At 42.3% G+C, this 23,845-nt stretch overlaps 1 protein-coding gene across 1 annotated transcript in view; it reads left to right on the top strand.

Annotated features, from left to right (window-relative positions):
• LOC310800365 (ethanolamine kinase 2) overlaps positions 1–22,753 on the top strand; it is a gene marked incomplete at both ends in the record, with an annotated part of 48,277 nt that extends 25,524 nt beyond the window's left edge. The window contains 5 exons of the mRNA XM_083662970.1: positions 3,355–3,503; positions 4,673–4,756; positions 6,052–6,212; positions 16,502–16,575; positions 22,684–22,753. Of these exons, the coding sequence (XP_083519096.1) occupies positions 3,355–3,503; positions 4,673–4,756; positions 6,052–6,212; positions 16,502–16,575; positions 22,684–22,753 (538 nt within the window). The remainder of the gene's footprint in view (positions 1–3,354; positions 3,504–4,672; positions 4,757–6,051; positions 6,213–16,501; positions 16,576–22,683) is intronic.
• Positions 22,754–23,845: the final 1,092 nt, after the last annotated feature.

Below are 23,845 nucleotides of genomic sequence, written 5' to 3'. Positions count from 1 at the left end.
AACCGTCCGTCCTGTCAGCACTCAGCAGGGACAACGAGCAACTGACCAACTAGAAGTAGATGATATTGAAAAGGCCTGGGTCTGTGCCTGGGTCTGTGCCTGGGTCTGTGGTGGAGGATGTTGTATAAGGCAGCTCTGTGTCACCACTGTAAACAAGGTTCCGCTCCTCTGCTTTTATTGTGCCTTTCCTAACAGGCCTCACTAAATTATGTCGACAAGTGTGTATAATACACACACACACACACACACACACACACACACACACGTGTGTATAATACCCCGGGATGTGTTTGTTCCCCTCAGAGTAAATAGGTACAACAGTGTTTAAATGACCCTCTTGTCTCGCCGCCTGACGACTGAAAAGCAAACACGTAAATTAATTGGGAGTGGGAACGCTTGCGCAGCATTTCTTCCAGGTGCATGTTGCAGTGACGTGCGAGGACATTAGTGCCATCGCTGACAGATCGACTCGTCAACGCAGTGAAAACAAGGCGTGTTGTACGCTGTAACAGGTTTACACTGTAACAGGTTTACACTGTAACAAGGAGGTTACACTGTAACCTGAGGCCCAAACAAACATGTTCCCTGGAAAGAAGAGGAGAGTTCACACAGTTTAGGACAACGTTGTCCACAGTACTTCAGTATCAGTGTTGGGGGTCGTTACTAAACAAAGTAATATTGCCCACAATACACGTTAAAAAAGTAATGCCTAAAAAAGTAATTCATTACACTTAGGGATGTTCATCAATTGTCGAAAATCGATAATTGATCATTAAGGATTGGAATCGATCCTGTGGAATTTGGATCGATTTTGTTATTATAAAAAAAAAAAAAAAAAAAAAAAAATGCGGACTAGGTTTGGGTGGAATTCGTTCCTCCTCGCCCCACTCCATTGCACAGCCGACTAACATGAGGTGGAGCTTCATATAGTCTCTAGTTTTCTGGCTGGGCACGGGCCTTTGTGTCAATAAAACTGTTTTAAACATGGGGAATTCACACCGGCATGCGCCGGGGACAGCAGTGTTGGAGAGGAGACACATTGAAATAAAGAGTTCATTGAGGAGAACACGTCTTTTGTATTTTCTGCCATAGGCATTCATTTTGTAAATATATATATATATATATATATATATAAGTATTAATATGATCGATAATCGATAATTGATCGTTAATTTTCACCGATTATCGATTATGGAAATTTTTCAAAATGAACATCCCTAATTACACTACTCGTTACATTACTTTTGCGTTACTCCGCAACATCGCTTGAGATGCATTGTCACGGTCACCTAATTGTAACAATATAACATGAAACCTTACAAATGGCCATACCAGCACAAATCCCTATCCTCGCCGTCCCTCCAGCCCATCCACTCTAGTTGTTGTGTTGCGTAATGGAGTGCATGAAAAAGCACCTCCATAATCCTGCAGATAATTGAATAACTTATGTAATGCAAGTAATGCAATAAGTATTTAGTAACTGTAATGTGATTACTGGATTTAGGGACTGTAACGCCTTACACTATTCGTTACAGACAAGTGTAATGTGATTACAGTAATGTGTTACTTTGTAATGCATTACCCCCCAACACTGTAGCTTCAAAACTTTTTTCCTCTTTGTACAGCTTGAGGGGACATACTCGGTTAGAATGACGTGGTTTTTTGAATGCCGATACTGATATTTTTAGCCTCCTTTAAACAATGTTTGGTGTTGATATTCAGTATCATTTTGAGCACTGTCATGGAAAAATCGCTGCTTTTGGCAGAGACTAAAAACACACCTTTTCAGGCTACACCTGGGCCCTTCTTGAACTAACATCTTTCTCACTCTTCCAAAAAGAAAAAAAGAAAAAAAGAAAAGAAAAAAATAATAATAATGTTACTTTTTTTTCAAACTACTTTCTACAAGTTGGCGTGCTCTGTCGTACTGTATGTGTGTCTGTTTGTTTGTTTGTTTGTTTGTATCCGAGGTGCTCTTGGTAAGGGGAACAAATTAACAATATTGTGCCCGAGGTCACTTACTTGTACAGTGTGGTGGTCTCAAGCGCGTCCAAAGCGACACTCGTTGAGGGAGATAAAAGTGTCACCTTGGACGCGCTTGAGACCACCACACTGTACAAGTAAGTGGCCTCTGGCACTATAGTGTACTTTGTACAAGTGCTACTCTAATCCATCAAAAGGCCTTAGCTGTCATTGGCTGTGTTGCATAGTTGATTTCTCTACTGTTGACAAAATGTGATATTGTACTGTAAGTTGCTTTGGATAAAAGCATCTGCTAAATGACGTAATGTAATGTAAATTATCATTTTGTTACTAACATTTTGTCAAAAGTCTCTGAAACAGCATTTATCACGTGACACTAAAGTCCACTGAAACTCAAGACTAATCCAATTATTTTAGGGATAGCCAAACGTTATAAGGCAGGGTGACCCACACCTTTTGAATGGCAGGGAAATTCTAGGTTACAGCCTAGTAGGGGTGTCAAAAATAATCGATTATAAGATGCATCGCGATTCACAAATATCAAAAATCGATTATTAAAAAAAAAAAAATAATAATAATAATAATAATAAAATAAAATATAATGGAAGTACATGCAGTTGTTTATTTTAATTATGGATCATAATACAATGCAATCCCAAATGCACTTTTATTTTAAAAGTAGCCACACAGTGAGAAAAAAGAAAGTGAGAAAAAATAAATCATGTATTGCGGAAAAAAATGATGCAACGATTTAAGATGCATCGAGATGCATCGATAATCGTAATCGAATCGAATCGTAGCCCTCTGAATCGTAATCGAATCGAATCGTGAGGCCAGTGAAGATTCACAGCCCTACTAGCTTTTAAATGAAGAATTTAAAATAATAATAATAATAATAATAATAATAATAATAATAATAATAATAATAATAATAATAATAATAATAAACATAAACATAAACATAAGCAAACAATTAAACAAAAAATAAATGTGCAACAATATCACATTTCATTGCAGGGTTTACATGTTGTTATACAGCTGTGGTCAGGAAGGAATCTCCGCCATATTGATCGTGGACAAAACGGAGGCCAAAACACTCAAAACATACTAAGCTTAAAATGGAGATGCGAGTGGGAGAAGTGGCCCCTCCCTTGTTCGAACTGTAGATTCACTCGATTTGCTCAAAATGAATCCTGGTGTTGATGCTTCTCCGCCCAAATCACATGACGAATCTCAATGTGAGTTGTCTCTTGAGCAGATTTAACTCTAAGAAGTAGCCGAGCTCTTTCACAGAACATTCTTTCATACATTTTGAGTGACAATCCTACTGCCTCCCAAGACAAATAACTCGACTGCTTTGATCCCTGACAGTGGCACACCTCTACGGGACGTGCCCAGCTTTGAGACGCTGTCAGCGGAGATGGAGTCGCTGAAGAGACACCTCTCGCCGATCGACTCGCCAACCGTCCTCTGTCACAACGACCTTCTGACCAAAAACATCATCTACAACCACAAAGAGGGTGAGGGCCGTGCACATATTATCACACATATTATCACACATATTGAACAGATTGTGGGTATAGAGCTGAAATAAGCAGGTTTGGGAATTATTATGTGGACATAATGTAGCGGATGTCCATCAATCAGAAGCAATAGCACCAACTGAATACTGTTAGGGATCAAATATTGCTTTATCCTAGACTCATTAAGTGGAGTTGTAACTGTGTCTCAAGTGTCTCAGTATGTGGCTGAAGGGAAAGGGTAAAATGGACCTATTTCTTTTCAACAGTTTGAAATAATGTAGCTTACAGAGTGTCCGTGACTCTATCTTACACAAAACACTAGAACATTTGCATTTGTCTACTGAAAATACTTTTATAGTCTTCCTTGATTACGTTTTTCTTCTTCACAAAAGGCAATTTGGCATCCTTGGACAAGGCCGCGGGAAGTGGGGGTGCTGTGGGTGCTGCAGCACCCTCTGTTGTTTTGTATTGGAATTGCAATGTAAAAAAAAAAATTAAATTAAATGTGTTTTATGTTTTATACTGCGATGTTTGGGGTTTAGTTGAAGCTATGAGCAAAGCAAAGAGGGTGGAGATGTTATTTGAGATGTTTTGGTTTATAATAATAGGATAATAAAATATAAGAAGAAGAAGAAGAAGAAGTAGTTTCTGCCTGTGTTGCTGTCTGTTGTAGTGTAAAACGACCTAAAGGGAGAGCAGGTGGTGACATGAAAGTGAGTGAGAAAAGGAGAAAATACTGAATAATGACATCACAACAGTATAATCCTAATCTTAATTTAAAATGAGATATTCCTCGAAATATGGCTAAAAACTATCCAAACGTCCAAAAAACATTTTTTATGGCGGATGCCGCCATGAGTCCCTTCCTTGCAGCACCCCCTACTTAAAAAGAGTTCCAGCAGCCCTGTCCTTGGACATTGTGAAGATTTTACAAAGACACTCAAGGTGTCTGTGTGTGTGTGTGTGTGTGTGTGTGTGTGTGTGTGTGTGTGTGTGTGTGTGTGTGTGTGTGTGTGTGTGTGCTCCTTTGACTCCCACCTGGTTATGTGGCGTCAAACAATGGAGGGAGACTCGTCAGTTATACGCCGTCCCTAAGAAGTGTCTGTCATGTTGTCGTCATGTTGTCGTGGTAACCACTGTCTGCTACTCTTCCTTTCCTCTGTCAGGAACGGTGAAATTCATCGACTACGAGTATGCCGACTACAACTACCAGGCTTTTGATATTGGCAATCACTTCAACGAGTTTGCTGGTAGGTTGATGGTGTAACGTACAGCGCACTTTACTTTACAGTAGCTGCAGATGTTCTTCGGGGCCAAAACACAATAGTACTGCATACGTGTTAGGGATGTTCATCAATTATCGAAAATCGATAATCGATCGTTAAGGATTGGAATCGATCCTGTGGCATTTGGATCGATTTTTTAATTATTTAAAAAAAAAAAAAAAAAAAAAAAAAAAAAAAAAAAAATTTTGGACTAGGTTTGGGTGGAATTCGTTCCTCCTCGCCCCACTCCATTGCACAGCCGACTAACGTGAGGTGGAGCTTCATATAGTCTCTAGTTTTCTGGCTGGGCACGGGCCTTTGTGCCAACAAAACTGTTTTAAACATGAGAAATTCAAACCGGCATGCGCCGGGGACAGCAGTGTTGGAGAGGAGACACATTGAAATAAAGAGTTCATTGAGGAGAACACGTTGTCTTTCGTATTTTCTGCCATAGGCATTCATTTTGTTAAAAAAAAAAAAAAAAAAAATTGAAAAAAAAATTGAAAATATTGAAAATTTTCTAAGTATTAATAAAATCGATAATCGATAATTGATCGTTAATTCTCACCGATTATCGATTTTGGAAAATTTTCAAAATGAACATCCCTAATACGTGTAGAATATTGAATATATGGACTGGAGTGATGCCAGTGATTATCAACTCCAAATAATTTTTCAAGTTTAAATATATATAAATTAATATATATAAAAACATACACACATTACCATTTCATTATGACATGTATACTAAAATGCCTCATTTTAACGTCATCGAAGTTAAAAGAAGAAATGCATACAATCATAAAAGATTTAGTCCAGTAACAAGGAAATTGTTTTATATTTTAGTGTTGTCCTTAACCCAATCCTAGCCATTGTTTAACAGGATAAGACACGTAAATTGAATATAAGGGACAAGCCATGTTCTGGACATTGTCACATGAAAGCAACACTTACTGTACTGTATCAACATTGGGAAATGTGTGTGCACAGTAGATGACTATTAGGCTGATCATATGACTGATTTCCAACACCGGACCAAATCCACGCTACAGACAGCTAGGCTAACTGTGTTGATTTTTTTGTGACAATTTGGACTGTATTTAGAGTTGACAAGTGAAGTGGCTCTGGGGTGGCTGTTCAAATCTATCAAGTATAAAATTACTTTGATGGGTGTGTGGACTTATATTATAAACACTGGCATAGTGCTGATTTTTAACACAATTTTGAAGTTGTAACACTCACTCACAAATAACGTTTGTGTGCTTGTCTGTGTGTTGAAGGTGTCAATGATGTTGACTACAGCCTCTATCCGAGCTGGGAGCTGCAGCGTGACTGGCTGATGGTCTATCTGCAGAGCTACAAGCAGAGTTCAGGACACCAGGTCACTGTTACAGAGGCAGAGGTTACACAGCTCCACATTCAAGTCTGCAAGTTCTCCCTGGTAAGTGACTTCTCCCACTGACTTTGTTGAAATGTGTCATTATATAACTGCCACAACACTTTGGAAAGACTTTGCTATAAGTGACAAATCTCTCAACAGCTATTTCCTTTTTGTAAGTCCTGTTTTTGGGGGGCTCAAATATCTCAATATTATGAGATTAGCGTGTGCGTTTCAACAATATCCATATGGGCGCAGTTCTCTAGAAACAGCGGGGCAGCAACGCTTCGGCACATCACATTTTAACAATTTACTTTTCCACAGCGCCCAAAAAAAAAAAAAAAACCCCGATCCACAGCTGAGCTGACCCGCCGCTGCACAGAACTTGATGGACTCCATCTGAGTTGATTAGAAACTGCCGCGGGGGAAAAAATGAGAGACCGCCGCCAAAATTATTTTTCTTATGACCACAATTTTCATTCTTTTGGCCGCTCAAAGTGCTGCTGGCCTATCTGTCTAAAAGTGCTTTCATAGCTCAACACTATATGCAGAATTGTCCCACCAATTTTGGGCTGGTGTGAATGTCTCTTGAAATAGCTCAGAAATGATGAGAGAGCATATTACTCTTTAGAATAACTCGCGCCGCAGCCAGAGAAGCAGAGGAGGAGGGGGATGCAGGGAGAGAAGCAGAGGAGGAGGGGGATGCAGGGAGAGAAGCAGAGGAGGGGGATGCAGGCCGGGTTATGATGGGGGAAGAGAAGCCATATCATCATGTTGATTGAAATCAGACTCTCCACTCTCGGGTGGGAAGTGAGAGGAAATTGATCACTGACACATAACAAGCCAAGTTTCCAACTCCGGGCGCTTTGACGAGCTGGCTGTCAAAACCAAGAGGGCAGTTGTTTTTATTTGTATTTTCTCAGCTCAACACGGTTTTATATCCGTCATGAATTTGCATTAATAAAAATGTTTGAAGATTTTTTATTACATAACTTACTTATTGTACTGTACTGTACTCAGTGCAAAATCCCCCCAATCCGCTATCTATTGCTGAAAATACTTTTGTTTTTCGCCAGTATATCATGAACAGAAATGCTGAGCGGCTAGGAGATGATTTCTTCTTCAGTTTTTCCAGGATCACATATCGAAGTTCTACCAAATTTGGCACAAAGTGGAGAAGTGGATTATTATTATTATTACTATGGACAGAGTTTTACATGGTTTCACAATTTCAACCAGTCCAAGATAATAATAGTTATAATAATATAGTTCAATCGTTTCTAATTTCCTAAAAAAATCACACCCAGGTGTTTAAGTAAGCAGTGCAGGTTTGCGCAAGTCAACGGACCCTTCTCGCCCCACCCCTCTCTCTCTCAGTGTGTGTGTGTGCAGGCGTACGCGCGTATTTCGAGCTGCTCTCTCCATAGCGTGCCAATGAGGAAGTGAATTCTCCATTAATTTCCAGACGTTTCTTAAGCATGCGTGTGTGTGTGTGTGACTATGTGTGTGACTACTGTATGTGTGTGTGTGTGTGTGTGTGTGTGTGTGTGTGTGTGTGTGTGTGTGTGTGTGTGTGTGCGTGCGTGCGTGTGCATTTCACCGGCTTTGAACCGCTAAGGCCTTGGCCGCACTGATCCGTCAGAAAATGGACAGAACAGATAGACGGATAGATTTATGTCCGTTGCATGTACAAGTAACCTACTTGTACAGCAGGTGGCGGTAAGCACCTTGAAGTAGTGTCCTCTAGAGAGAGAGTGGCGTCAGCGGAGGACCAAAATGCGAGACTCATTAGCCAATGAACAGCCAGGAATGGGTCTTGCGCTACTTTTGCATGCTAAAATAAAGCTGATAATGTACAATTTGATTAATTTCAAGGGATGAAAAACCCTTTCAAAGTCCAACACAAACTGTCTATTTTGCTGCAACTCGACAGTGCTGCTTTTTTTACTCAAGAGTTCCACTTTCTACTTCCCGGAAAAAAGCTGGTCCATTGGAGTGAATGGAGATGTCAGAACTCTTCTATTATTCGGCTCTGCCTTGAAGGTGTCAGCGACCCGCCTATAAACCGAGAGAAGAAGAAAGCTGGCGTCAGCTAGCTGTTAGCTCTGTGCGCTACGTTACTTGACCAGATTAGATGGTGAAATCAGACGGTGACACTGACTATCACGTTGTACAACAGCGGGATGGTGTACACAGCATTAATTATAGCCTCCTTCACTGCCTCGGCCGCCATCTTCTTTGAAAAGTTGAAACAAATCTCGGGAACGCCTCCTCTCGGGACCTCGACTCTGATTGGCTAAACGGACAGTGACTATCCGACCATCCGATACGTCCATCCAGAAAAAGTTCATCCCTCTTCAACTTTCTGTCCATCAAAACGTATGCAAACTTTCTGGATACGTACACTTCTGAGTGCTCCACGGACAGTCGGACAGCTGTCATTGGAAATGAATGGAAGTGAACAGAGAAATGAACGCACACGGACAGACACCACGGATCAGTGTGGCCAAGGCCTAACATTATCGACCTCGATCTGTGCTGATCGGGGAGCTGGGGGCGGGGCCTAGGCTGCAGATCTCGTGTGCATACCGACATCCCGTCCACATCTCGTCCACATCCCGTTGCTACGAACACACGTCACTTATAGAAGCGGCTGCACCACCTAAAAACCCAGGGGGGCAAAGTAATGAATGCTTTAGTATTCATTGAATGGGGTTCATGAGGTTGAACCATTTGTGTCACTTGATAAATACGTGGAAGGACCAAATGTGTGGACTGTGGAACCTTCTCAACTCCAGGCTACAGTTAAATGTCTATCCATGCTACAAATGAATGGGCCAAACTGAGGAAGCGATCTAACCACGTGGCCTCCACACACTCCACATCCCAGCAGCTCCGTGGCTCCACTGTGTGGCGTTGACAAAGGCTGGCACGTCGCCGACGTTCTGCGGGAGCGGAGACGCTTCTTTCCCATCTTAATCCCGGGGCGAAGTGAAGTGTGCCAAGACACAGTGGGGTCTTTACGACCCGGCCCCCCGCTCCGCAGGGAAGAGGCTCTGTGATGTCACCCTCCCCACACACGCATCGCTCATCTCCACTTTTCTCAATGGCTCCCTGTCACTGGCCTCTGCTTAGCGTTAGGCTAACGGTCCCTTAATGGAGAGTGAGTTATTAATCATAATGGAAACGCGCTCAATCTCTCTCTCCAACTAAAAAGACAGAGATTAGAGACGAAAATCTGCCAGCGAGCGCGCGCGCGCACGAGGCGGGGGGCGTTTAGCCAAAAGGGGAAACCGCACATTGCTCTGCAACTATTTCATCCCACCCTTTACTTGATTATCAAATAAAAATGTGATTATATCACTGGGCCACAGAACAGAGGCCTGTCTGGATCTTATTAGGACAAAGCTATTAGTGGTCCTACCATGGAGATTTACAATGAGGGCGGAGAACAACAGAAAGTTATGGAGGCATGGAAGTCCACGAGCCTAAGTGAGCAAACCCATTAAGGAGGGAACCATTCAATACAGAGGTTTGTCATTGTGACTGTGCAGCGTGCAATGTGCCCGCACTAGAGCTGTCGCGATTACTCGAGTACCTCGAATAACTCGAATAATTAAATTGATCGAGGCCAAAATGATTCGCCTCGACACGGCATTTAGAGAGACTGTTTCTCACGGACGCTTACTGGTGTGGCACAGCGCTCTTCCTGTGTAAACACGTGAGGACACAGACAGACCAGAGAGCAGCTATAGCGACTAGCGAGCGGACCCCGCAAAATGGAACGAGGCGACGGTGAAAGCAGACAGGAGGAGCCGGGAAGGGAGGAAGAACCAGGGCCGAAAAAGCGACCGAAACTATCTAAAGTGTGGGATCATTTCACGCTGAAAAAGGACACGAATTCAGTGGTGTGCAAGTACTGTAAGACGATACTTGCATATCACAACAGTACGTCGTCAATGCTGCAGCACCTGAACCGTAAACACCCAGTCTACACATCCACCAGCGCATCTACTTCGAGCGGAGCAAGGTAACGTTAACGTAACGTTAACTATACACAACACTAATGTGTATGCTAATGATTGCTACTTGATATTAAGACTAGTAGTAGTTGTGCTGCTGGCTTGCCACGTTGCCAATATGACTATTAGTAAGTGCATTCACGCTGCATTTTTTTGATGTGGCTAGCTCAACCTAACGTTAACCTAACGTTAGCGGCTAATTTAACAGCGTTGTGTGTGTGTGTGTGTGTGTGTGTGTGTGTGTGTGTGTGTGTGTGTGTGTGTGTGTGTGTGTGTGTGTGTGTGTGTGTGTGTGTGTGACTGTGTGTGTGATCACACTAGCCTGTTGGTGTGTGAGAGAGAGTGAGTGTGTGTGTGTGAGAGAGAAAGAGTGTGTATGTGGAGAATGTACATACATTTACACACCCTAGACCGGTCGACTCTTCTCATGATGATTGCAAACAACTATTTAATTGGTGCATTTTAGGCTCCAATTATTACACCACCTGACCTGTTATCTTGCTATTCTGATATTTGTGTCAATAATAGGCAACAGGTCTAGGGTGTGTAAATGCGCATTCTCCAGTTTTGTTATGAACTTACCTAATAAATATCAATATTAATTATTATTTCACCTCTTTTTCAGCGGATCACAGCGTACAATGGACAGCTTTATAAGGACGGGTCCATCATGTTCAAGTGAACAAGCAGCTGAGTTCAGCAATAGCATTTTGAATATGATTGTGACAGACATGCGCCCTCTGTCCATGGTGGAAGATAAAGGATTCAGAAAGATGATTGCGAGTTTCAACCCGAACTACACACTTCCCTCAAGGACCTTCTTTACCAATAAGATGGAGAAAAAGTATGAGGAGGTCAAAGGCAAGTTGATCGAGAGGCTTAAGACGCCAAACATGATGGCACTCACTACTGACATTTGGACAAGTGTAGCGACAGAGGCCTATATGGGGGTGACGTGTCACTTTCTGAGAGAGGATTGGGAAATGGAGTCCCACTGCCTTACAACCATGCCCCTTGAAGAGAGACACACGGGTGCACATATTGCAGAGTGGATTGAAGAGGTTATGTAGGCAGTGAAGGAGAGAGGAAGTGAAGTGGTGAAGGGTTAAAGGAAGTAGGCAGTGAAGGAGAGAGGAAGTGAAGTGGTGAAGGGTTAAAGGAAGTAGGCAGTGAAGGAGAGAGGAAGTGAAGTGGTGAAGGGCTAAAGGAAGTAGGCAGTGAAGGAGAGAGGAAGTGAAGTGGTGAAGGGTTAAAGGAAGTAGGCAGTGAAGGAGAGAGGAAGTGAAGTGGTGAAGGGCTAAAGGAAGTAGGCAGTGAAGGAGAGAGAGTGTTGTGAGGGACTTGGATTTTTTTTTTCAATATTTTATATATAAAAAAATCAGCCCTCAAAGTCTTGGGACTTGACTTGGACTTGAGCTGAAGAAGACACTAGTTTAATACACACCAGTATGTGTAGAGACATTTATTTTTATTTATTTTATTTTTTAGGCACTGCTTAGCAAGGCAAGGCCCAGATTACGTCACCTCGCTCAATAATGACAGAAAAAAGAAAAAAAAGCACTGGTTCATGTTAAAAACTAAAGCAGTAAATATGTGCAATTACCTTCCTTGAGTTAATAAATACAGTTTTCTACAATTTAACTTGGTTGTGGTTTCCCCCTTTTTGCATGCAAGTTTGAAAGTGTTCCAATATAAACCACTAATGTGTGTACTCTTCCATTTTCCTTTGTTGTGAAGCTATCATACAGCGACCAGCGTGCTTGTGCACAGTTTACTGACATCACATTACAGGATTTCTGGGTCTTAAAGTTCAAATGTTTCAGTTATCTCCCGCTGCCATTTGGAAGCAGCAATGTGTGAAGTTGCCTCATGCAGCTGTAAGGTAAATGAACGATGTAAACTAGCTAGTAAGCCATTCATTCATATTATTTAACGGTTGCTGTACACTGGAAGAACTCAAACGTCAGGTTGAAAAGATGACACTGCCAGTTCTATGCAATTTAAAAATAAAAATGTTGTTTTTTCTAAGAAAGAAACTAATGTAGTTGTTTATTTGAAGAGATTTATCTTATTTTTTGGTGTATAGTTACGATAAGCCTTTGAAAACACAAAAAAGGGTTTTATCCGATTACTCGATTAATCGATGGATTATTCGGTAGAATACTCGATTACTAAAAGAATCGATAGTTGCAGCTCTAGCCCGCACAGACAGCTGAGGGAGCGGTTAAAACGCCACAACTGAAAGCCATTGAAGAGGTTTTGAAAGAATGCAATACGCAAGAGAGAAATGTATCAAAATATATGAAAAATAGAGCTAAAGAAATATAAACATCATGGAGAAGCCATGATGTTTGCCTGTGAAGGGGAAAAAAGCATCAGCAGCCTGTTGCACCAGCTGAACGTAAGTCCACACTAACTGCTATGTTCAAACTATAGTTAGTTTGACACTAAAGTTGTGTCCTTGTTTAGTTGCACCACGGAGACGTAAGGTACATCTTAACTAGTACCGGTAGTCCTTAAACCTCACACTAGCCAAAATAGTGTAGCAGAAAATGACAGTGTACAGTATCTGTGACCAATCAGTGAAAAGCACGGTGGAAACGGTGTTTATTTACTAGGGGTGTCACGATATTTCGTCGCACGATATATCGCGATATCGAAACGTCACGATATGCATATCGTCAGAAAAAAATGATATCGTTAAAAAAAAAAAAAAAAAAAAAATTGCTCCTGAATAATAATAGAACCAATTTAACAGAATCAACACGCATGAGTGAGGGGGTAGACTACTACTGGCATGGCAAAACAGCTCAAGGGGTACATAAGATTACATAAGTTTAGGGACCATTGAGCATGAGTTATTTAAGAAATAGATTGTATACTTTATTTTTCTTTCACCATGCAACAAACATTTAGTTTGTGACAGTGTGACACATTCTATTGCAAGAGAAGCATTATCTTCCATGTTGTTTTCTAGTTATTATAATAACAATTTCCAAAAACAGCATTTGTTTTGTATTTTGTGTATTTCAAATGAAAGACTATTTTTCCAGTATTTTCCCAGGGCTCCCTTGAAAAGAGGTTTTGATTTCAACGGGACTCACATGGTTAAATAAATGATAAATAAATACATACAAATTATTTACTTTTGTTAAAAAGAATATTGTTAAAATATCGTATCGTATCGTTATCGTGAACCCAATATCGTGTATCGTATCGTGAAATTAGTGTATCGTGACACCCCTATTATTTACCGTTGTTTAATTAAGTGGAATGAAAACAGTCAGGACATGTTGCCCACCGCAAATTAGTGCTTTCATATTTCATCAACACTAACCAAATGAGAACGTTATTGAGTAACGTTTGTTTACATTACATTCAATTACGTCATTTGAAAAAGCTTTTATCCAAAGCGACTTACAATAACACGTTTAGGTTCATAATAGGCTACTGTTAACGTTTATCTGTGAGCTCTTCATCAGCATTGACGACCATCCTGCCTCGCTAAATTGTTGCTGTTATTTTAATTTGTATGCAGTGACGCAGCTTGTGGAAAACAAAAGCGTGAGTCATAAATATCAAAGGGTGTAATTTATCACGGAGAACACGTTACCGACGCAAAACAATGCTGCGCCATGGTACCAACTGCCAGCTGTGCCAAATAATTACCTACTTTACGGAGGACTTTACACCTAGTAAGACGTAGGTGTAAAATTTTAGTTCTAACTTATGCCTACGTTGTAACTATTTCACTTGGTGCAACCCAAATATTTTTAGTAGTATGTAAACTCGGACTTAGTGAGACTTTACGCTCAAACTAGGTTACGTTTCAACGTACGCACAGCTGGTGCAACCCACTGCAGAGCTTTTCACAACTGTAAAAATACCAAATCTTTACATCTATCAAATGTATTGCAATCCCATGTTCTGGGATTATTATGGGGTGGCATTGCTTAGTGAGCTTCAAACGCTGTGTCAGCAAGCGTCTGCCCTGCTGAAGTGTTCTTGATAGGGATGCACTGATATGAAAATTTTGGCCGATGCCGATAACCGATATTAAGATTGCTGTTATGGCCGATAACCAATATTTACCGATGTCGATATGATCTGTATAAAAACACATTTCTATGATAATACAAAAATTTACATACTGAAAAACACATGTAAACACTAAATTTGAAAAAGTAATGCATTTCTTTATTTCAAAAACATTTGTAAAAGCCCATAAATCATAGATTTACTGCATTATTTCATCTCAATGTGAAGAATTTGGTTGATACCGATAACCGATATTAACATTGCAACATCTGACCGATACCGATATGTTAAAAAATGACTAACATCGGCCGATACCGATATGATTGCCGATATATCGTGCATCCCTAGTTCTTGAGCAAGGCACTGACAGCTGACCCGGTGCTCTGCCCTGCCTGGAGGGGGGCGAGATGGTTCAGTCCATAATGATCCAACCTTCAAAAGAGCAGTGTGCTGCATGGCACACTCACAATGTATTGCTGCCACCCCCTTAAAGATACTATTTGATATTGAGCTGGCCGTGCGAGTGCAGTCACGCTTTAGTGCCGTCACTTTTTACAACTGATCATAAATTGTGTTTACAGACAATACAAACGAGAAACACTTTTTACAGCATCAAAACATGTGTAAAACTCAGAAAGAAGAAAATCCAATAAATCACAATGTAACCTAAGCAAAGCCAGTGGTGGGGCAGCAGTGTTTCAACAGCGGGCCACTGTACATAATACAGTCAAATTAATAAATACACACTTTCATCCAAAGCATCTTAGAAAATCATATTATATATACAGTACAGTATATACATTTTTTATCATAGACGGTCCTAGTGGTGACTGATCACTTTGCAGATTTTAAACTAGCTTTGGTAGAAAATCGGTAATATATGACGCACAATGTTTTAACTTCTCTCCATCTTGCCTGGACCGAGAGCTCCCCGTTCATTCACAGAACTTACTGGTCCAATGATGTCATAATGATGTCATTTGGAGCAGTTTTGCCACTATCACTATCATTATCACTATCACTATCATTATCACTATCATTATCATTCCTTCATTCGCAGTGCTTCCTGCACCAAATGACATCATTATGAATGACATCATTTGGTGCAGGAAGTACTGTGAATGAACAGAGAGCTCTCAGTCCAGGCAAGATGGAGGGAAGTCAAAGATCCCCTAAAATCAGTTGTCTTGTTCCTATTGGATGTTGTTCTCTTCTCTGTGCAGAATGATGTCTTTGCAGAGTTTGACACTAGAAGATGTTTTCACAGTCATCTGCTGAAAGTGGAACGTTTCTCTGCTCACTGAAAAGGTGGTTTTCAATTAGAAGGGATTTGTGAGATCACGAATACTGGAGCCAATCCCTGTCCAGTATTCAGCAGTTAAAGCCCTTGTTTGTATGCTGTGATTGGCTAGTTATCTTCTAGATAACCCTGATTGGTTGCTTTTTGGCAGAAGGAGGGAAGATATTTTAAGGATTTTAACAAGATAATTTAGCCTTTTTTGTGGGGAAAATCATCAGAAAAAAAAATATTATTCAAAGTAGAGTATAGGGTTTTATATACCTTTAAACATTCTCCATGAAAATCAGCAAAGTCGCCCTTTAACGCTGGCAACATTAGTGCTGTGCTCTACTCTTTAAGTTACATTTGGAATAGAGCCGGTAACCTTGGCAGTGACAGTGCCAGGTCATACATTACCCACTGAACTACACACTGTTTGGGCCTTGGCAGTGACAGTGCCAGGTCATACATTACCCACTGAACTACACACTGTTTGGGCCTTGGCAGTGACAGTACCAGGTCATACCCACTGAACTACAAACTGTTTGGGCCTTGGCAGTGACAGTACCAGGTCATACCCACTGAACTACACACTGTTTGGGCCTTGGCAGTGACAGTACCAGGTCATACATTACCCACTGAACTACACACTGTTTGGGCCTTGGCAGTGACAGTACCAGGTCATACCCACTGAACTACAAACTGTTTGGGCCTTGGCAGTGACAGTACCAGGTCATACCCACTGAACTACACACTGTTTGGGCCTTGGCAGTGACAGTGCCAGGTCATACATTACCCACTGAACTACACACTGTTTGGGCCTTGGCAGTGACAGTACCAGGTCATACATTACCCACTGAACTACACACTGTTTGGGCCTTGGCACTGACAGTACCAGGTCCTACCTACTGAACTACAAACTGTTTGGGCCTTGGCACTGACAGTACCAGGTCATACCCACTGAACTACAAACTGTTTGGGCCTTGAAGTCTTTCCCCCCTCTCTTCCACCAGGCATCCAACTTCTTCTGGAGTCTGTGGGCCATGCTGCAGGCACGATACTCCTCCATTGACTTTGACTTCCAGAGGTTTGTGCTCTTCTGAACATATGACTGCACACACCACACCATCATACATCACTTCAAATACATACAACGCTAAAGAATATCTCCGGCGCACTGAATTCAACCACTTTATTGCAATGTTTAGACAAAGAAGATCATTAGGAGTGTTTGACAAAGAGCTTGTTGGCAGAAAAACTGCAATAAAAGGTTGGGAACCCGAGTCTAGTGTGTGGATACATTTTCCCCCCATTTGTGCCTTCAAGACTTCTCTCCTCCGGCGTCTGGCATCAAACAGGTTGGATATGAACACTGCTACTCTTCTTGTCACTTATAAACGCAGACAAAATATTTACATATGAAATTCCCGGGCTGTCTTCGCTCTCAACCTGCACATCGTGGAGAGATCAAAGTGCCGAGAGTCACAACTGATTTCTTTCATTTTTAAACGGTAACCGTCTCGCCCGTCCGCATAGGGGGCTGTGCGTATATAACCTATCTCTGCACAAGACATTCCTCGCCACGGCAGCCAGACAATAAAGTTCACCGGGGTGAAATGTTTCCCCCCTCTCTCCTCCTCTGTGCCCCACACCCGCCACAGTTGTGATGGTGATCCTAATCACTATTGACATACGGCACCCTCCCCTCTGTGTGGCTTTCTCTGGCCCGCGCGCTGCATCAGTGACAGAGGGCCCCCGCGCGCTGCATCAGCGACAGAGGGCCCCCGCGCGCTGCATCAGCGACAGAGGGCCCCCGCGCGCATTTCGATCTGGACCTGGGAGGAAATGTGATCCAGAGGGGTGGCGGAGGCACAGAGGCGCTATTGTTCCCCGTGCAGTCAGTCGCCCCTGCCTCACATATACCTCTCTCATCCCGCGGCCGGGGCCACATGCGCCTGCTAGACGTCTGCGCCGCTAAGCTAGGCTGAGGTTGTCCTAAAGTGCACGGCCAGCGTCGGGTTACCTTCCTTTAACTACGGGGTTAACTGGAATGAGCAAAGGAGCGCGCCAGTAACTGTGGGGGTACCAGGTTCCAACGTTTGAAGGCATTGCTGCTGCTGCTGCTACACACACACGCGCGTGCGCGCACACACCTCGCCCTACCACTGCTGTTTTCAGGCTCCTGGATGGCTCGTGCTGTACAGAGCAGCAGAGATGGCGGATGGCAACGGTCAAGTGAAAGCTTCTCCCTTTCATCTTTTCATTTGAAACCACCGACAGCGAGCGCACGCCGCAGGCTGTGCCCTCGTGTCGGCCATTATCACCATCGGACGCGTGGCCGTTAAGACGGCAGAGGAAACGCAGGCTATGTAGGGCTGGAGATCCACACAGCATTATGATGTAGCAGAGATGGGGACTCGAGTCCCTGTTTTGATGACTTGCGACTTGACAAAAAATAAAAGAGTTAAAGAGTCGGGACGTGACTTGAGACATGATGACTTGGATGACTTGTTTGTGTTCGTCAGTTTAAATATTCAATATTAACATGTTCAACGTTGTCAAGTGTCTGTGTAAAGTTATCTGGTTTGTGAGTGCAAGCAGGAAATGATTGGATGACTCAGGCATTAGGGCTGTGAATCTTCACTGGCCTCACAATTCGATTCGATTACGATTCATCTGTCAACGATTCAATTCGATTCGATTCCACGATGCATCACGATGCATCTCGATACAGTTCAAAGTATTGCAGCTCCAAGTATCAAATCCTCAATTTTTTGTGTTATTACTGCACATGGCTACTTTTTCATCAATTAATACAGGCAGTCAGATAAATATCAAGTCCCTTTTTTACTTAGAAAGTGCTTTAAAATCTGAATGTCAACAGAAATGTAAACATAAACAATTCAACGATTCATCTGTCAACGATTCGATTCGATTCGATTCACACGTCCGCATCGCAATGCATCGTTACTAGGGGTGTCACGATACACTCAGTTCACGATACGATACGTATCACGATACTGGGTTCACGATAACGATACGATACGATACGATTTTAACAATATTTTTTTAAACTTGAATAATGACAATATATGACTGGAAAAGTAGTATTTTATTTGAAATGCACAAATACAAAACATGCTGTTGTGGGAAATTGTTATTACAATAACAACTAGAAAAAACATGAGATTGGAGATAAGGCTTATCTTGAAATAGAATGAGTTACACCGTCACTTAGATTTACTTTGAACTAAAAGGTTTCTCAGCAGTATAAATTCTCATTATGCATCTTCAGTTTTTCTTCAAACTCAAACAACAAGACTTTTCTTAGTCTATTTTTTATGCATCTTCAGTTTTTCCTGTCAAGTAAACAGTTTTGCCAGAAACTCAATTGAATGGTTTCTCTCCTGTATAACTTCTCATGTGTCTCTTCAGACTTGTTCAACTGAACTACTTTCCACACATTGAACTTCAACAAACAAAGACGTTTCTTTGTCTATTAAAAAAAAAAAAAAAAAAAAAAAAAAAAAAAAAGTTTTTTTTTTTTTTTTTTTTTTTCACGATATGAGATTTCATCTCAACGATACATATCGTGACGTTTTACTATCGCGAAATTTCGTGGGACGATATATTGTGACACCCCTAATCGTTACGATTAATTTTGACACCCCTATCACGCATGCTCCTCCTTGTGGCATCGTCATGATTGGATGACTCACGCATGCTCCTCCTTGTGGCATCGTCATGATTGGATGACTGGCTGTCAGTCATGCTCCTCTCACTGGATGGTTTGGGTTTATATGGTCTATGGATCAGATCAGATCATTGCCATGGCATCACTGTTAGACAGGTACTAACACCTAGGTAAGACTGCAGTATCTTGGGTGGGGGGGAAATGACTTGACTTGGGACTTGACTTCCCTTAACTATAAGGACTTGACTTGACATAACCTGTGACTTGACTTGCCCAAAACAAAATTACTTGGGACTTGCTTGAGACTTGAGACAAAGTGACTTGGTCCCATATCTGTTATGTAGTATTGCCATTATTTTGCGTGGCAATATTGCATCGATACACGGACAGCAAGTATCTATCCTTTAAATGAGCAATAATATCATATCGTGACTTACTTATCATGATAATATCATATCGTCGGGGCTCTGGTGATATCCACCCCTATGTCCTACCTATGACTTTTCCCATGGGGAATCGCAATATATGTTATCGCAATACTCAGCATATTGCAAAATATTTAAAATCACAACATCATGCTGTGACTTAAGTATCGTGATAATATCGTATCGTGTGGCCTCTGGTGAGTCTCCCCCCTAAAGCTACAGGATGCTGCTTCATGCTTCTCTGATCAATAATAAGTTATATTAAGTAAGGAGATAGGGGGTTAGGATTAAGCCCTGTACGTGTGTGCGTGCGCGCGTGCATGCGCGCGTGCGTACGTGTGTGTGTGCGTGTGTGTGTGCGTGCTTGCGGGTGTCTTTACGCCTGTTTCCTCGCACTGCTATCCCCCTGGGCCAAATCTCCACTGGCTTCCCAGCGAAGTGACAGGCGTGGCCCGGGCCTTGTGCCTTAACCAGGGCCAGATGTAGATGTGACAATAGGGAGCCACAAGGGGAATGCACGCCCGCCCTGCCTCCAACCGTCCATATTGACTTTCCTCATATGATTTGATTCATGTGTTGAAAGTGTCTGCGACTCAGCGCTTTAGATTTGTGGACGTGTTGGCAAAGGCCAGCTGTTATTTGACAAAGACATTATTATAAGGAAATGAATGAGGAGGAGGCCCACTGTTTGGAGTAGTCAGTCTGACTGCACAAATTGGGGGACTTGTGCACAAAAGCACATTGTGAAAGGGATACCTGCTTTGCAGGGCGTTGGTTTCCCCCCCGCTCCAGCTGAGTAGAACACTCCGTCTCCGTTTCGTCGCTGATGATGATAAACGCTACGCGCGCTCCTTTTAGGTGTCCGCCTGAATCAAAGTGCGGATGAATGGGATTGCCTGTGAAGGCTGCTGTTCTCCTAAAATAGAGAATACTCCAAAATAATTCCAATATTTTCGGTTTATGAAGGGTGTGTGTCTTGTGTGTGCCGGTTGGTGGGTGTGTGTGTGTGTGTGTGTGTGTGTGTGTGTGTGTGTGTGTGTGTGTGTGTGTGTGTACTGTGTAGGTGTTAGAAATATAATAGCTACGGCACAGTGTAAAGATGATGATAATTAGCCTGAACTCAAATGATTATTTTTAGAGTAAAACTGCATGGCCAGTGAATCACATACGTATCTCTTCACATGAAAGTTTTGTACAGTGACTATTTTAATGAGATGTCCCTTTGATATGACTGAGCTTTATCAAATGTTTCATTGTTCATCATCACATTATTCTTCAGAGTTGTAGACTAGCACATGCTTCCTCCGATACATGTGCAGTCGCCAACCGCTTCTTTTCACCAGTGACAGCGAGGAGTTTCACGGGCAGGACGTAGCGCGCGGAAGGATCACGCTATTCCCCCAAGTTCCCCTCCCCCCCGAACAGGTACCCAGACCGACCAGAGGAGGCGCTAGTGCAGCGACCATGGACTCATACCCCTTACCGGCTTCCCACCCGAAGACACGGCCAATTGTGTCTGTAGGAACGTCTGACCAAGACGGAAGTACCACGGCCGGGAATTGAACCCGCGTCTCCAAGGTGCTAGTTTACCTCGACTATATCCAGATGCCCCCATTAGTTGAACATGTGTTGAATATGTACGGGCTTGTGTTTAGTTGAAGATACAGGTAGAGAACAGAGTCGTACCTAACGGGCATGTTTGAATGATTTCTTTTGCCTCACTATGAGAGAGAAAACTGATTGGACATTGAGGAGTTTAGTGAAAGCCCTGATTAAAAGGACAAAACTCCTCACTTCTGCGCCTCCATTTTTGTTTTGCTTTTGAAACTTTGCCTAGTTTCAAAGGCTGTTACAGCATAATGGCCAAAGGCAACAGCGTTCAGCCATCAGATTTATTGACGTGTTCGACAATATGGCTTGAACAAATACAAAGCCACTTCTCTGGCAGTTAACTTTGAAAAGGAGTGGAGGCATTGGCACAGCGTTCAGGTTCAGAGCTTTACTGAAGCAGACAGGAGAGAGGAGCATTTACTGTCATGCAACACTCTGCAAACAAGAGCATAGCTGCAAGCAGACCTGCGATGTGTGCAAGAAAAACAGACATCATGTCTGTTATTTGTTATTTCTGATTTATTATATTGTGCATATTGTAGGTAGTGTTCATAATGTGGAGAAAGACCGGCAGGACAATGTGAAAGCGAGAGACAGATAGAGACGTGTCTCGAGCCAGATTTGTGCGTTTAGTTCACTGAGCCACCTGTAATATATCTGCTTCTGAGGATGTTTAGATGTGCAGCCAAATATGTCAACGAGCTCTTCAAGTTGTTCAAATGTTTCGAACCAATCTATTCAAATAGCGATTTGCTTAGGACAGGTGACAGCGGTTTGTCATGAGAAGAGACGACTGAAGTTGCAGTCTGGAAAGCGTGGAGAACAATTGCGATAACTCATAATGGTTCATTGGACATTCATTTTCAAAACATTGTGTCATTTATAATAGTCTAAATGACACCGCAGAAGCCTGGAAATCAAATCTGACACAAGAAGATGAAAGAGTATGGACTTATTGGATCAAATCCCCACTGCTTCATTTCCGTTTCTGGTGATCAAAACGTGTGGTGATGCTATTGTAAGTTGTCGTTGTCGCTCAGTTAAAATTGCATTTTTGCCCTTTTGTGTCAGTTACTTACAGTTGCCCCATGCTGCCTGTGCAACCTGAAGACCTACAGTTTTTACAAAAAATCACACCCAGGTGTCGAAGTAAGGTGCAGGATGGTTGCGTGCGTGCGTGCGTCCGTCCGTGCGTGTGTGCCCGTGCATGTGCATGTGCGTGTGTGTGTGTGTGTGTGTGTGTGTGTGTGTGTGCGTGCGTGTGTGCGTCTTTCACCGGCTTGGAGTCATGCGCTTTCTGTCTCCACTCTCACTTCCCTGTGGGAGGGGTTGAAAATGATGCCATTTGGGGGGTGGGGGTCGGGGGTCGGGGTTCAGGGAGTGCACGGTGATTTGGGTTTTGGACCATATGTTGGAACATATCAGATGTTTTCTGATGATTTGGTGTCTTGTGCTCTCCTTCCAGGTACGCCATGGCACGACTCAACTACTACTTTGAGAAGAAAGAGGAATATTTTGGATTGACACTGAGTTAGACACGGAGCGGAGCAGCAGCAGATATTCTTCAATAACAAAAAGTAGCTGCAGCCTCTTCTGTGCAAGTTATGGTGCATGAAGAGCTGTGAGTGATGCTCCCATCTTTGTTGTCTAAATGTACACAAGTACACGTTTAATCCATAGTGACACTGAAGGCACTGGATACGTTTTTTTATGTGCCTCTTATTGTTTGTTATTCCAGCCTATAGGGTGAGTTAATCTGTTTTGCTATCACTGTGATTTTTCAAATATTTGTTTTACCACAGTCAGTACGCCGATACGCTTATTTGGCAAATTGAGATGACGCTGATGCCAAAAACACATTAATTGCTCCCACATTTAGCCGAGTCGCATAAAGCCACAAAAAACTGAGCTTGATCATAAAACCCATAAGAGACTTATTTGCCGGCTTATTTAGGGTACGCTACAGTTCTGTTGGAGGGGGGGAAAAAACACTGTTTCCATTTCAACCAATTTATCTGTACTGTATTATTTCAAGATGATATTCTCTAACTCTAACTTTTTATCTTTCCTAAAGATCGATGATGATGTTGAAATGAATTGTAAGACTAGTATATAATACACTATATTGATAGATAGATCTTCCAGGATGTCTACCATCCAATCCATAGACTCTGTCAGGAAACACATGATAAATGTAACCATTTATTGCAACAAGATGGTATTACTTGTTTATTTCTTTATTAAAAGGATCCCCATTAGCTGACGTCTAGATGACAGCTAGTCTTCCTGGGGTCCAGTGACACCACACCTCTCACCAAAGATCAGCCAAAAGCATGACTTTCAACATTGGTCTTTTTCACAGCAGCCATTTTGTGTCTAAAATGCAGCGTAAACACTAGTTTACCCCAGACTCTAATATCACGTTGAATCACTGCGCTCTGCATACTACATAAATGAGTCTGTGCCACTTCATAGCCCCCGCTGCTGTTTTGAGGGGGGAACAATTGAATGACTGACAGGTCGTAGCACCAATGAGAGAGTGGTTCATTTTCAAAAGACAACAGAGTCAGGTTGGGTGGGCGCGCCTGTGCACCTGTTCAGGATTCCAAACCCACCAATCACTGGCC

The sequence above is a fragment of the Poromitra crassiceps genome (assembly GCF_964638095.1).
Source record: "Poromitra crassiceps genome assembly, chromosome: 30".
NCBI classification, from domain to species: Eukaryota; Metazoa; Chordata; class Actinopteri; order Beryciformes; family Melamphaidae; genus Poromitra; species Poromitra crassiceps.
The sequence above is the reverse complement of the archived record's forward strand: the minus strand, read 5'-3'. Positions and strand labels throughout refer to the sequence as shown.